The 16171-nt window shown below is 35.5% G+C and overlaps 1 protein-coding gene across 1 annotated transcript; it reads right to left on the bottom strand.

The window, feature by feature from the left end:
• Positions 1-212: 212 nt before the first annotated feature.
• On the bottom strand, positions 213-6545 carry LOC117782814. The gene is made up of 2 exons (XM_034619861.1): positions 4604-6545; positions 213-1520 (listed from the first exon to the last, which is right to left on the bottom strand). The coding sequence occupies exons 1-2, from the start codon at positions 6174-6176 to the stop codon at positions 256-258; spliced, it is 2838 nt and encodes a 945-aa protein (XP_034475752.1). The 5' UTR covers positions 6177-6545; the 3' UTR covers positions 213-255.
• Positions 6546-16171: the final 9626 nt, after the last annotated feature.

The following is a 16171-nucleotide window of genomic DNA, read 5'->3' as shown; positions in this document are numbered from 1 at the left end:
CGCTGCACAACACTTTGAATTAACAGGCGTTCGCTGCCAGGGCTGCAACGCTTCATGTGTTTTTCCTCATCTGTTACTGCTTCTGCTGCATCTTTAACTGCAGTTGATTTTCGGTATCGCTTTCGCTTTCGCTTTCTGTTACTGTTACTGTTACTGTTTCGTCTAAAAAGGCAATTTGAATGAATTCGTTAATTGCAATTACTTGTGCTGTATTTTTTTTTTTATATGTTTTTTTTAAATAGGTAATTGCTGCAACTAAACCTCGGTGCCATCCTCGCCCTCATCATCGAACAGCTGACTTGTGCTGCCCTGGCCGCTGCGCGTTGCCGTCACGGACATTTTCTTCTTGGGCTTTGGCGGCGGACGTGGCGGTATTTTGGCGATTTTCGGTGAATCCCCGCTGTTGTTATTGCTGTGTGTTGGCGATGTGACAGCAACTGTTGCTGCTGCGGCTGCTGCGCCTGGAGAACCCAAACCGGCACCGCTAATACTCGAACCTGGCAATATCGTTATACCATGATGTCTAGCGCCATAGAGTGGTTCCGTTTCAGTGTTGTACAACTGTTGCTGTTGCTGCAGCTGCAGCTGTTGCTGTTGCAGCTGTTGCTGTTGTGCCTGCATCGCCTGTTGCTGTTGCAGCAATTCGTGTATCGGCTCATAGATTTTGCTCGCCGATGCCGATGCCACTGATGTCAAACTGGGCGTGGCCGGCAATGGGCGATCCCGCATTGTATACTGTTGTTGTTGTTGCTGCTGCTGCTGCTGTTGCTGCTGTTGCTGTTGTTGTGCTCCCTTTTCCAGTGCCTTGTGCAAATTTAAGGTGGAATTTCCGCCGGCTGTGGTGCGTAATCCCAAATTATCGTAGACCGGCTCCGCTTGCAACTCGGCCGTTGTGGCCGTACCGGTCTCACTGGGATTGGGTGAGGTGGGCGACTGAAATTCGCTGACATGATGGGCGGCCGATGCTGCCACTGAGGTGCTGGGCGCCCAGCTGGGAACACGCGGCTTGCGCGGTATTGTCATGTAGCCCTGTTTCATGATCACCGGCTGGGCGGGCGAATAAACAACGGGAGCGGGCAGAAAAGGTGATGCCGATGACGGTTGATGTTGCAGTACCATTTGTTGCTGTTGCTGTTGTTGCTGCTGCTGCTGATGGCGACTGTTGGCGGTGGCAATCAGTGCCAAATTGCGTGACTTTGGATGTTGCAAGGTCATGAAGCCATTGTGTGTGGCAGCCGCAATTGTTGTAGTGCCGTAAATGCCATGCGGTGTCATGTGTGCGTAAACCGGACTTGTCAACGGTGGCGGCGAACGTATGCCGTAGATCACCTGATCGGGTATGTTCGACTGCGACGATTGCATCGAGGGTGAGGTGGGGGGTACGCGTGCGGGAAATGCCAATAGATCCGGGGGCAGGCTATTGCCATAGGTATCATCCACATAGGTGTGACGGGATCGCGGTGTTGTTGTCGTGTCCGATAAAGCCACCGAGTGAGTCTCATCATCGCGCGAGTGATTCGCTAATGCCAGGGATACAGAAAATACAAAAAATATATAGACAGTTAGACAAGCTACTTTGAGACTTAAACTAAAGCTTAACTTATTGGGAAAGTTCGAAAATTCACTCAAATACTAATTTCAATTAGTTTATTCTAGAGATAAGATCTGTACTTGACGAGAGACTGAGAGAGGAGGCTGAAGTATATCTGAAGTAAAGATAAAGTATATGCAGAGAGAATGGTGCTAGGAATTAGAGAGACCTCAGCATCAATTTTGTTTGAAAGAAAGTACTAGAGAAGTTAAACTTCCCAGACTGAGAAGTTTTTGGAATTTTCTCAAGAAAATTGCATTTAAATTTGGCCTTTCAAACTTCATACTAAACACAAGTCTGATAGAAGTTTTCATATATGCAGCTAAAAGATCTTCTTGAAATCAATTTCCTCCCCAGATGATTAACTGACTCATCAAACTCAGCGACTATTCAAGTTAGAGTTATTAAATTTGGTATGCAGCTCCTCTATTAATTTATTTCTCATATTATTTCACAATATTTTACCCATATGCTACTAATAGATCTTTTTGAATTCCATTTGCTCTTCAGATGAAAGAATAACCCAACAAACTCAGAGGCTGTTCAAGTTAGAGTTATTAAATTTGGTATGCAGCTTCTCAATTAACTTCTCTCTCATATAGTGTCACAAATATTTACAGATATGCAATTAAAAGATCTTTTTTAAATTAATTTACCCATAGAATTAAGAACAAACTCATTGAACTCAGCGATTATTCAAGTTAGAGCTATGAAATTTGGTATGCAGCTTCTCAATTAACTTCTCTCTCATATAGTGTTACTAATTTTTACAGATGTGCAATTAATATATCTTTTTTAAGAACAAACTCATTGAACTCAGTCACTATTTAAGTTAGACTAATTAAATTTGATTTGCAGCTTCTCAATTAACTTCTCTCTTATATAGTGTCACAAATATTTACAGATATGCAATTAAAAGATCTTTTTTAAATTAATTTACCCATAGAATTAAGAACAAACTCATTGAACTCAGCGATTATTCAAGTTAGAGCTATGAAATTTGGTATGCAGCTTCTCAATTAACTTCTCTATCATTTAATGTCGAAATGGTGTCTGTCAAAGTTGTTGAATGATTTGTTTGGCTTGTGCTTTAAGCTCGTGTCATTGGCACAATAATCGCTTTCAATTGAGTTGATAAATCTCTGATAGCTTTTTGGCACATGTCGTCGATTGTTTTTGCCAAAATCTGCAATAAACAACAGAGCAACAAATGTGACAGCAACAGCAACAGCAACAACAACAACAACAATGAAGATAGCAACAACTATAACGATAAACAACAACAATGAAGTACATCAATTGCATTCAATTGGCTTTTCAATTGTCATTGCAATTCAATTGCCAACTGCAATTGCCAATTGGAAATTTAAAGCAAATATCCGTTGTTGTTCTTGTTGTTGTTGTTGTTGTTGCTGTGGATGGTGTTGTTGCTGTTGTTGTGGGTGTTGTTGAATGTCGGTTGTGTTTGCTTTTGTGTTTATCCGAGCTGGCGGCCAATGTTGCCAAATGCGGCGGAAGTAATAGATACAAATGTATCTACAAATGGATCTATATGGCATATATACATTTAGACACGTGTGTGTGCCTGTGTGTGTGTGCGTGCGTGTGTGTGTATTGTTGTTGTTGTTGTTGCTGTTGTCTTTGGTGAAAAAAATGCGAATGCGAAGCTAAATTTTCAAACTGCTGTTGCACTCAACTGGAAATATTCGACAAATAGATCAAATGTGCAATTTGCACTAACACACACACACAGCACACACACACACTCACTAAGTTGAACAAATACACACACGTCGCTACGTCGTTTATTGTGAATGGACAAAGCAAACAGAAACTTAAGTGTCATGGCTTCAAATGCTCCATAGACGCCATTTTGAATTGTTGTAACTGTTATTGTTGTTGTCATAGTTGTTGCTGTTGTTGTTGCACTTGTAACATGCGAAAAATCGCTACAATTGCAAATTTGTCTCGATAATTTACATTCTTACATGAGCAACATCGAAAAATGTATTTAAATAAAAGTTGCTGACATTCCAGTCTCTCTAAATGCATTCCCTGTGAATGACAATAACAAAAAGAAGTTTGGAAATTATCGATATACAAGCTGTAATCGATTAATCAACATATTAACAAATGTTATCGAATATAAAACTTGTCTTATTAATTGCATTCATTGTATATGGATGATAAATTAAAAACGTCTCTTTTTCACTCTGCGCTCTGTCTCACTCTCTCATTCTCTCTCTCTCTCTCTCTCTAGTTTTCTCTGCAGATCATTCTCATTGTAAACTTCTCTAAGATCTCTAAAATTCATGTTTGATTTGAAATAACTTATTGTAATCCTATCTTAAATCAACAAAAGCTAAAATTTTTATATAATACCTTATTCATATTTCTGGAATGCCTTTAGTATGGTTCTATTTTAGTATAGGTAATTAACTGATCTATACTTTTATTTTATAAAAGTAAATTATATTAATTATCTAGAATTTGCAGTTTTTTCAATAGCTTTAAACTTGGTTAATTTTTTTTTTTTTTTACAAATTATCCTTGAAAAATGTAAGGTTAGATTTAGTAACCTCTTTAAGCTTTGGGATTTTACTTAGGTGTTATAGCTTAGCAAATTTACAATTATCGTAGCTAATTTTAGTTCATTGTGTTTTAAGTATCATATGGATACTTTCTTCTACAAATTTTCCTATAAAAACTAAAAAAAAAAAAAAAAAATAATGTACTTTGGTGTTTTAGCTTACAAAATTAATAATTATCGTAGCTATTTTTAGTTCATTGTGTTTTTATTATCATAGATTATCTACAGATTTTCCTATAAAAACTAAAAAAAAAAAAAAAAAAAAAAAAAGTTTCTATTACATTAAAAATCCAAAAAAGTACAACTGTCACTTTTGAGAACTATTCACATTAAGATGATAATAGACAATCCCTTGATCTAAGTGCTTGGTATTTCCTAAAATCACTTATCTATAACAAAAGCTCTCAGATTTCTCCACTTACCGTATGCGGTGTCATCGAGTAATGTCTTTTTGATCTCATGTCCATCGTCGCCGCCATCGACGCTCTCGATGTCGGTGCGTCTAGGCGGTTTCTCCACGGGGTTTACCTCATTGAGGAGGCTCTTTTGCATCTCCATGATGACGGAGCCCTCGAGCATGGAGCTGTTGTGGGTCTTGTCCAGTTTGCAGGAGATCAAGCCATCGCCAATAGTGTTATCCTTCTGATAGGTCTTGATGCGACGACAATACCAGAAGAGAGCCAGCACCAGGACGATCAGTAGGACGAGAAATGTCGTTGCAATCACACAGATGACAAGGAATAAACTTGTTTGCGGATCGCTGGTGGAGGCGCCAATGGCACCGCTAATTCCCAAGCTGAGACCATCGGAATTACTCGTAATGCCCATATGATCACCATTGATCATCAGTTGAAACTCCGCCTCCGCTTTGCCCCCACGATTATCGGCTATACAGGTGTACACACCCTTATCGGAGGTGCGTACGCCATAGATGCGAAGTTCCGAGGTCATCACCTGGGCAGGTTGTTGCTGTACATTCAGTTGCTCCACAGAATTGAGTATGCGTATGTGCTGATCATTGATTCCCGGATTCAATTGACGCTTATTATAGATCCAGGTGACATTTGGCAGTGGAGTGCCCATAAAGCGACACGGTAACGTTATATTATCCTGATTCCCTTCAATATAACTTCGCACCAATCCCAGAATTCTGGGACGACAGGCGAAATTCTCGGATGGCACTTCGCTCCAGAGTTTGCCACGTAATTGAGCGGGTTCCTGGCAATCCGTGGGCGGCGTATACAATCGATGGGCGATGGTAAAGTCCCGGAATTCCTGTAGATCACAACTGCAATTCCAGGCATTACCCTGCAGTGATAAATAATGCAATTTGGGCAGATCGGCAAATGTTTCCTTATTCAAATACGTCAATTGATTGCGCTCCAAACAAATCGATTTCAATAGATCGAGTCGACCAAAGACATTCGATTGCACCTGTTTCAATCGATTATTGTTGAACTCCACCCGGGACAGATAATGCAATTTGGTAAAAAGTTCACTCTCCAAAACCTCAATCTCATTATTATTGATGATCACATTACGGATCTTCTCGAGACTCTTGAACGTATTTGGATGCAATTCCCGTATCTGATTATTGGACATATCCAGTTCGATCAGTATGGTGAGTCCTTTGAACGCATCGCGATTTACCTCCTGTATGGTACAGTTGCGCAAATAGAGCTTATGTAGATTCTGCAATTCCGCCAATTGAAATTCTTCGCTACGCAGTTCGGGTATTTGATTCTGGGAGAAATCAATCACTTGCATTTCATTGCTCATATTCTGTGGAATTTTTGTCAATTTTTTACCCTTACAATCGGCACTCTTTTTGCCCGAATTCCAATGACAATGACAATTACTGCAATTTTGTATCCAATCTCGATGTGTTCCAATTGCTTCCTCTGCTAGCATTAACAGCGCCAAGCACGTTAACAGCAGCGTTAACAGCGATCGCGGCTGTCGCATTGCCTCTCTCATTGCTGCAAAGGCAAACATGTTAAGTGAGTGCAGTGAGTGAGGGAATGTTAATTGTTATCCACACACACACACACAGACACACGTTCCACACAAGTGGAACGCCTCTGTCTCTGTCACTCGCGCTCAGCCGTTTACAGCTGACGCTCTCAATCCAACTGTCACTTGCACACGCTCTCTGGCTGTTAATCCTTTTGACGCGCTGTTAATTTGATTCCTCTGTTGTTCTTGTTGTTTTTAAAGCTGTGATTAATTATTGCTTCCTTTTTTATTTTGGTTTTGCTTTTTCTTTTTGTTTTTGGCCTCCTCTGCTTAGCAGATTATTGTTTGTTCTTGTTGTTTTTGTGCGCTGGCTCTAAACTCGCAATTAGCAGTGAACTTGCTAGCTGAAAAGAAACAAAGTAAAAAAAACACAACTTGTGAGTATACGTGTGTAAAAGAGATGACAATACTTGCTACACAGAGAAAATTCCGAGATTACGGGATAAAACCAATCACAAACGTTGTCAACTAATTGACTAATTTATTGCAGTATATTTTGACATATATTGAATATTAAATACTTGATTAAGTACAATTTTTTATTTAGCTCTCAATATTTTGAGACAAATATTAGACAAATATTTTGAACATATTTGTATATTTTAATTTTGAGTCATTGTCATTTTATTCTTAAAATAATGTTACAATCTTAATTTAACAATTATACCATGCATATATATGTTCATATTTCAAAAAATACTTCTTAAAATCAAGATTTGTTTTCAGTGTACTCTACTTAAAAAGATTAAGCATTCAAAAATTAGGGTTTAAAAGTTAAGCAAAACACCTGAACGATTGAGCAATGGGAGCCAAAAATAAAGGGATCACCCTTGACGCTGACAACAGTTTGATATCATTCACAATCACAATTTCCAAGAGATTATGCTTACAGTATAATAATTCAAATACAGTTCGTCTAGTTATTGCTTGGACTATATAAATTGTTTAACTTATTAGGTTTTTATTTTTAAAACAAACAAAAAATAAATGAAATTATAAATTATTTTAACTTCTATTTTTGTATTTGGTCATACTAATGGCTTGAATGACTGTATTTTGTAAAAAATAACATTATTTGGATTTTTTTTTTATTTTTATTATATTTTTATTATATTTTTATTTTATTTTAATTTTACTTATATATTTTATTTCTATTTTAAATTCATTTATTGGTCAAAGCAATTACTTGACCAACTGTACGATTTACTGGCACTGTAAATTAGCTTCAAAAATTGCAGTCTTACGTTGCGTAATTGAATGCCGTTAGTTTTGCCCTTTACGTGGTCCCTGTGCTGCCTTACGTCACAAATATTTTCATTACGTATCGCGTGCTTAGCTCATTAATTGTGACAAATGGCGTTAAGCTCAGTTTACGTACTTCATTACGTTATTCAATTAACGTCACGCGCTGAGCAGTAAATGATGCGGGAGAGAGACAAGATTAAGAGAGAGAGAGAGGGAGTAGGAGAGTGTAAGAGAGAGAAGAGACAAAGCTAAGCAAATGACGCAAAACCGCAAGTGACAATAGCAACAACAACAACAAGAAGATGAAGTAGAAGAAGCAGAAGGGGAAGAACAATAGAAACAGAATCCCCGCAGTAAAGTGAGAGACAAAAGGCTGAAGATGAAAAAAGTTCACTTCTGTTTGGATTGTTTTTGTCTCTGTCTCCGTCTCTGTCTCTGCCTCAGTCGCTGTCGCTGTCGCTGCCTCTGCTCAGGTTGGCAGCGACTTGATTAATGAAAATGCTGTTAAAGTGTGACACTTTGCGGTGCCTAACTGTCTTCTGCCACGCCCACCTGCTGTGTGAATGGGCGGCGGCTGGATTTAACCTTCAAATTGAGTGGGCCGCTTTTTTGTGTACGATTCCTCTGCTTCTACTGCTTGCTTCCTTCTGTTGCTCATCCTTTTTTTCATCATATGCCTACACTGATAAAAACTACGGTTTCTTTAAACAAGAATATTTACTTTACTTTCGCGAATGAAAAGAAATAAATAAAATGAAAAAGTGTTCTCTTTTATTAATAATTTGAAAAAATAAAATAAAATAATATAAAATTTATTAAAATTAGTGATGTAAAAATACATCGAAAAATCGGCAAAAGGATCAATAGAGTTATTGAAATCGATTTTCGTGAAAAATCGACAACTCAACTTTAATTTGATTCTGCATCAAAATTTAAAAGCATTCTTTCATTGCGGAATATTAATTCTAACATTATTTAGCCATAAATTTGAGTCTGCATCAACATTTTTTTTTATCAGTGTAGTTAGTTCTTTTTCGATTAGGTGAAAGTGTGAACGAGACAAGAAGAAGAGAAGGCAGCAGAAGACACAACAACAATCGGTGACCCGTCGACCCCCTTCAGCATTTATTTTGCTTGTTGGCCTTAATTAAACAACGTTATTGTTGTTGTTACCACAACTTTTTTGGGGGCAATTGGCACAACAAGGCAAAGACAAAAATGAAAATAAAAACATATTCTCAAAAGTGCCAAGACATGAAAATGCTGAAAAATAACACGCAAAAGCCAATGAATTATTTATTAATAACAATTGCAGCTAAAGCAGCAGCAACAACAACAACAACAACAACAACAACAACAACAACAACAACAAGAAAATGCTGCAAATAAGTGTTGCAAAATGCTGCAACAACAACTGCATTTGCAACTGCAACAAATGAAACTTGCGGTTTTTGCTGACAAACACAAAATACAAATACAACAGCCTCTTTTCATTTTCTTTTCTCTTTGCTGTCCACTGTCCTCATATCTCTGTTTCTTTCTCCCTCTTGCACTGTCGCTGTGTCGCTCTGTTTCAGTGTGTCTGTTAAGCTTCTGTTAAGCTTTACATTTGCCGCTTTGTTGAGTGTGTGTGTGTGCGTGTCAGTGTGTGTAAGTGAGTGCAAGTATATGTGTCTGTTAGTTTAATATTTGTAATTCATATAAGCATACCCTTTAATTGTAGTAGTAGGGTTACTAAACTCCTGGACTTAAAATACAAAAAAAAGAAAAAAGAGGAGGAGAAAGAGAGAAAAAGAAGAAAAGGAGGAGGGGAAGGAGAAAAGAGAAAAAAAGAGAGAGAGGATGAGAGATAAGAGAAGAGAATGAGAGAAAGAGAAAGAGAGAGAAGAGTGAGGAAGAAATAGAAGAAGAAAGAAGAGAAGATATAGAAGAAATAAGAGAATTAGAATAGATGAGAAGAGAATAAAGAAAGAAGAAGAGAGTAGAAATGAGAGAGAAGAGAGAAGAGAGAGACTGAGTGAGATAGAGAGTGAGAGTGTGAGAGAGAAAGATCGAGAGAGAAAGAGAGAGAGAGAAAGAGACAGCGGGAGAGAAAGTGAAAAAAAGATTGGGAAAAATTTAGAAATCTTTAATTTACTCGATTTTTCGCCTTATTCCTACTCAAAACCTTCTTAACTTTGCCACTTGAAAATATAGCATACTTTTTTGAGTCGTAGGCTAAATAGAGCATCTGACAGTCGTACATATACACGTATGCTAAACAATTGCCAAGGTTCTTACTTGTTTTTATTTATTTATTTTTCCATACACAGCTCTCGCGTTGTTGCCGCTCTTGTTGTTGTTGTTGTAATTGTTTTTGTTGTCAGCGCTTTTCTCGATTTTTTGTTTCGTTTTTTTTGCGCACTGAGGAAAAACCTCAAAACAAATTAAATACGCAAATAAAAGAAAAATGCTGCAATTTTGCGCTTTGTTAAATATTTGCTCAATGGTTTTCTCCTTTTTTTTTACCCTGTATATTTCGTTTGTTATTGCTGTTGCATAGCTTACGAGCACCCCTCCTCCCTCTCCCTCTTCCTCTTTCTCTTTCTCTCTTCCTCTCTTGGCTACCCCTACCCAGCGCAGTAAAATAAAAGATACAACTAGTAATGCGACTAGTTGAGTGTGCCTGACTACGAGTTACCCTATATCTATGTATATATAAACTGGTTTGCTATTTTTGGAGATTCTCAACTTTGCAAAGCTAATTATTTATATAATTTCTGTACTTAATTTTTTTGTATAAATGCTAAAACTTCGCACTTTTTTCCACTACGTTAAACTACCCTTTTTCATAGCAACTTGTAATAAATGCAGGGTAAAGGAAGATAAAAATCATAAAAACAAAACTTCCAAGACCTTTTTTATTATTATTATTATTTTTTTTTTTTGAAAAGCACTTTGTCTATTTTCATTCTCTGATTTCCTTTGCTATTTTATTCGTCACTTGTCTCCGTTTTGCGCTTTGTTTGGGCTCTGTTTAAATGTTTACTTAATTTAAATGTTATTTTTGTTATGCTTATCAAATGGAACACAATATTATGTTTAACCAATGGCATTAGAGTATTAAAGTGCTTTGTGGGGATCTCTGATATCTTTTGGGAGGGGGAGTTGGGGGTAGTAGTGGGCGTGGCAATGGGATTTCGCCTTCTCTTAATTGTGGCGACAATTTGCGATAACGATTTGGGTGCCAGTTCCTAATGTTCCAATTTGTGTATTGTTTGTGGCGCCCTCTAGCGGCCAGCTAACAATTCTGGTGCTTGACACGCCCACTTTGCCTCTCCATTTCAAGCTAGATTGTTGTGCTTGTGCTTGTGTGTGTGTGTGTGTGTGTGTGTGTGTGTAAGTGTAACGATTGTTACATTTTACTCTGTCATTTTATTGCCATTTGCGGTTGTAATTGCTATATAGTGTCACGCCCCAACGCCCACAAGTATAGCAGTATCACCACCCCCTTACCATTCCCTTTCCCTAGTCCCTTCCATTGAGATCTTTGCATAGGGTTTTGTGCTGTTGTCTACTGTCAGCTTAAATCGATTTGAACAAATTTAATTGCTTTGGTTTTGGTTTTTTCTGTTGTCCATTTTAGTATTTTGATACCCTGCAATTATCGCGATAATCTCGATGGCTATGCTCCTCTTGCGCCTCGGTTTGTGACATTCATTTTAAATACTTTAAGCTATATTACCATTTATTTCGATATAAATATATTTATTTCGATTGTTTGACAACTGTTTACAATTTGAACTGCGAGGTATGTCAGTTTTATAGATACCCCGCATAGAGATAAAAAAAGCTGTTCTCTAGGTGGGATAAATATATGAAGTCTTAGACTATTTGTCTAAAAATTATAGTCAAAAAATAAAATAAAACAGAAAACATGTAACTTGTAAGATTGTTCTTTTTGCATTTTTCCCATACAGTTGTTTTATTAATAAAAAAAAACTGTTCTCTAGGTGAGATAAATAAAATAAAAAAATTATAGTAACAAAACAAAATAAAAGAGAAAACATTTCACTTGTAAGATTGTCCTTTTTGCATTTTTCCCCATAAAGTTGTTTTATTAATATAAAAAAATAACCTTTGAGAAAATATTTTTTGTTTAACTTTGAAATTATTTTATTTGTTGATATTATTTCTTAAGCAGAAATCGCATCATAATAAGTTGTTAAATCTTTATTAAATTTAAAATTTTATACTTGATGTGTAAGCCCGCTTTTTACCAGTGTATTTTTTTCTTAAGTGCAGCAATTTGACTTAACAGGGTATCTGTTGATTGTACAATTCTAATTTTGCCAACATTTTTAATGCTCTTCGTTGTATGCCAATTGCCAATTGCTTTTTAAGTGTTTTTTTCTCTCTGTGTGTGTTTTGTTGTTATTGTTGTGTGTGTCAAAAGTTGTTGAACCGTCAACTGTAAGAACAACAACAACAACAACAACAAACAACAAAGATTTCGCATTGACCGAAGCCGTCACAACAATTTGTTGCCAAATGAAGCGAATTTCTTTCGCAATTTTCCATTTTGCATTTTCCTTTTCCTTTTGTTTTTTTTTTCATATATTTTTTATTGGTTATTTTTTTTCGCATTTTGTTGTTGTGTTTTTTTTAATGTTTTTTATGGCTGCCCCAATATAAATATTTAACAATGCGTTGAATATGGTTATTGCTTTTTATGAAGAACCCCAGAAAGCGAGAACCGAAAGCTGATACCCAAAACGTAACTTGAAACTGTCAAATAAAAAACACAGCAACAACGACAAATAATACAAATAATAATAATAACAACAACAACAACGTGTAACTGTAAGCTAAAAGCCTATTTGCAAATTGTTTCATGTTACATTTGTTGCCCGAGTTGCGCTCGGTTAATTCAATGGTCAATGTTCAATGGTCGAGCGACAATGCCAAGGGAACTAATCTTAAAAAGGGTATAACCCAGCTGTGTAATATGATAGAAAGCAAGACAGCAACAGAGATAGAGTAGGGAAGAGAAAGAGGTTATTATAATTGAGAATCTTCGATTTGCCGATCAATTATAGTTGATGACACAATATGACTTATATTATTAAATAGCATGTTAATCTTCAAATATATAGAGAAAAAAAAATAATAGTTCTTAAAGATAAAATGAAAGTAAGGAACAATTATTCCCAGTAATTTGAGCAGAACCAGCTTAAAAAAAAAGAAGAGATGATTATGATGTAATAATTTATATACCTTGAATATACCCAAAAGCATATATTTATTTCAAAATAAAATACAACGAGTATACAAAACTTTAGTTTTCAAAGATATAACAATAAATATTGGATAATAAAAAAAAAATGTAAAGCCTATATGTCTACAAAATTTAGAATAAATTTTTAGAAAATAAAAACATTTGAATTTCATTAACAAATCAACAAAGCAATGCAATTTTTAAGTAAAATTTCAATCTAATCATTTTCCACCTTTTTCTTTTCTCTTTATAAGTTCATTCCAACGTTCAACATCTACAGTAGCTACTTATGTATGTATATTAAGTTTTTAAATTTCACGCCGTTTATTCAGACAAAAATAATTTGCAGCTTAGCGCTGAAGTTAATCAAGAGCATGCTTGAACTGTTTGAGAATTTTAAATGAAAGCTGAAAAAGTGTGTGAGTGTGTGTGTGTCAGTGTCTGTATTTGCCCTGATTGCTATTTGCATTTTGCTTTCGATATCTGTTTCTTTTTATGCTAAAATTTAGCTATTGTTGTTGTTGCTATTGTTGTTTCTGTTGACATCAGCCGATTCTATGCTACACTGATAAAAATCGTTTCGGAATTTATTCTGCAATAGATCAATACCAAAACGTCAAAAGTTTGGTTATATCGAATTTTCTTAGATCAAATTCGAAATACTTCAATTCATTTTATTATCAGCTAATATTTAGAATATCGGCGTTTTTAAATAATATATATTATAAGCCTTATTGCCCATTTGAATGTCATTTTATGCTTAATATATTTTAACCAAAGACAGTAAATAATGATTATTTTTTTTTTTTTTTTCAATTGAAAAAATCATTCACTTCTAGTAACTGTAAAAAAACGTTAAATATACCAAAATTTTTCTTTAAGGGTAAACTATGCAATTTCACCATGATCTTTAAATAAATAAATCTCATAGGATAATAATTATTGCTTGAGTTTTATTTTTTTGTTAAAAAAAAATTCAAGTTGGTTTTTCTAAATTTAAAATGAATTTTTGATCTTTGGCTTAGATCACTGACTAGAAATGTCTATACATTTTATTCATATTTAAAAAAAAAATTCAACAAAGCAACTTAAGTTTTATTTTTAAACAAAAAAAATAAAACTCAATAAATAATCATTATTCTATGGGTTTAATAATCTTTGTTCAAAAGTAATCATTATTCCTTGAGTTTTATAATAACAATTATAATGATAACAGTCCCTGATTTTAACAAACTTAGTTTAATTATCAAATGGTGCATATAAAATATGCTTCAAATTTATATGTTATAGTCATGTTTTCTGTGTACATGCCACAAAAGGTAGCATGCTGAATATTCATGACGGAAATTTGAAAACCACAACAACAACAACAACAATCGGAGTCACAAGCGTGTTGCAAGCATCACATTTCACTCAGTGAGTGAGTGAGATAGTGTGTGGCAAGTTGTCATATGCCAATCGGAGAGTCAGACAACTGTCGAATCTCCATCTTCATCTCCATCTCCATCTTCTTTTTCATCTTCTTCGCCATCTTTTTCTTCGTCTACTTCTTCTTCTTCTTCGTCTACTTCTTCTTCTTCGTCTACATCTGCATTTTTAGCATTTACTCCATTGAATTCAGTTTAAGCAACTTGCACTTTGCAATTCCAATCATTGCCGCATGTTGCACAATCATTGCTTGCCACACGCCCCTTCCCCCTGCTATTCACCCCTTGGGGGCATATTCTGTCTCCCTCAGCAATGATAAAGAAATAGAAGAGTTTCGCTGGTGGTTTTGACAACTTGCTACAGCTGGTTGCAAGTGGCAGGTTGCAAGGTTGCAAGTTGCAACTTCTGGCGGCTGCTGCCACAATCGCGAATTGTTTATCTGGACTCCTCTAATCAAATATTCAATTTCTAGCGCTGAACTTTTGAAAGCGAGTGCGGCAGATAGAGGAAAAATGAGAGGGGGAGGGGTTGGGGTTGGGGTAGGGGTTGCAGGGGGTCAGCTGACCTAAAAGTGGGGCGTACACAGGACACGCCCCTTTTCAATTTGCGCAGCAAACGCTGCAAGTGTAGCCCAGGCGACTCTGACAAAATTATTAAGAAATAAAAAAAAAAAAAAAATAAAAAGAAAATAAATAAAAAAATGAAACCAAAACTAAATCAAACAAATTCCAACTCAACTTGCAGATTCCCTTCAAGCAGCTTTAAAGTATTATTTAAAAATTAATTTATTCAACATTTTTTTTTATTACTTTAAAAATTTAAAAATTTGTTAAATATTTTATATTAAAAAGTAAATCAAACAAATTCCAACTCAACTTGCAGCTTCCCTTCAAGCAGTTGGAAAGTAAAATTGAAACATAAATTTATTTAAAATTTGTTTTAATTACTTTAAAAATTTTAAAATTTAGTAAATTTTTCAGATTTAAAAGCTTGCTTACTTTAAAATGTTGTTAAATAAAAAGGATAATAATATTTTAATAAATAGGTTTATTTTTCAGTTTGATTATGACAAATATTATACTTGTAAATAATTCTTAATATGTATTTAAACGTTTGCATATTTCAATCAATGTTTTATAAAAATAAACATTATTCAAAACATTTTTTTTTTTTAATATTTAATCTTTTTAAGTTGGTATAAAACATTTTTGCTTATTTTGAATATTTCTTATTTATTCATTGTGAATATTTATTGTATTTATTTAATTATGGAGAAATTATTATTTTTTTAAAGAATTAATTATTAATAAAATTGGTTTAAAGATCAATATAAACACATAAAAATTGTATCAAGAAATGTTATAGAATTCTTATAAATATTTTATATATGATGCATATATTTATTTATTGTTGGTTGCTATGAAAAATTTTGAATTGAAAAACGATGCTAGCGAAATTTACAGGGTATATAGATAACACACTGAAGATGCAAAACTAAAAGAGAAGAAAATGGAAATTGCAGGGCGACTTAAAGAAAGTTATGGATAAGGAAAAGTTCTATGCTACCCCATTTTGAATTGCTCTGCAGCTACAGGGTATTTCATAAAAGTAAAGGGCATTCTCCCCCAGCAACAGGCGACACTAAGAGCAGACAAAACTTTCACTCTCGCCCAAGGTTTTTGCTGGCTCCTCACCCCTCGCCACATCTGCTCACCCCTCCGCACTTGGGAACTTGCCGAGGGGGTGTGGTTAGTGGTGAGAGGGTGGTGCTAGGGGATGCGAGGGGCGGGGGGGTGTAGACGACAGTTTTACTTGGCTGTGAACTTATTTTGCGCAAATTTCATTTGAGTTAAGTTCGCGCCCTCGTTCAGCGTCCAAGTGATTGAAGTGAATGCCGCAGGGTGTCTAAAAAGATGATGACGAAGCAAAAGAAGAGCAGAAGAAGATGGGGAAGAAGAGGGGGAATTGTCGAGCAGGTGGCAGGCAAAACTTTGAATTTAATTTGGCGCTTGTCTAGACAACATTGCCAGTTGCTGCAAGTCCA

The sequence above is a fragment of the Drosophila innubila genome, chromosome X, assembly GCF_004354385.1.
Source record: "Drosophila innubila isolate TH190305 chromosome X, UK_Dinn_1.0, whole genome shotgun sequence".
NCBI lineage: Eukaryota > Metazoa > Arthropoda > Insecta > Diptera > Drosophilidae > Drosophila > Drosophila innubila.
The sequence above is the reverse complement of the archived record's forward strand: the minus strand, read 5'-3'. Positions and strand labels throughout refer to the sequence as shown.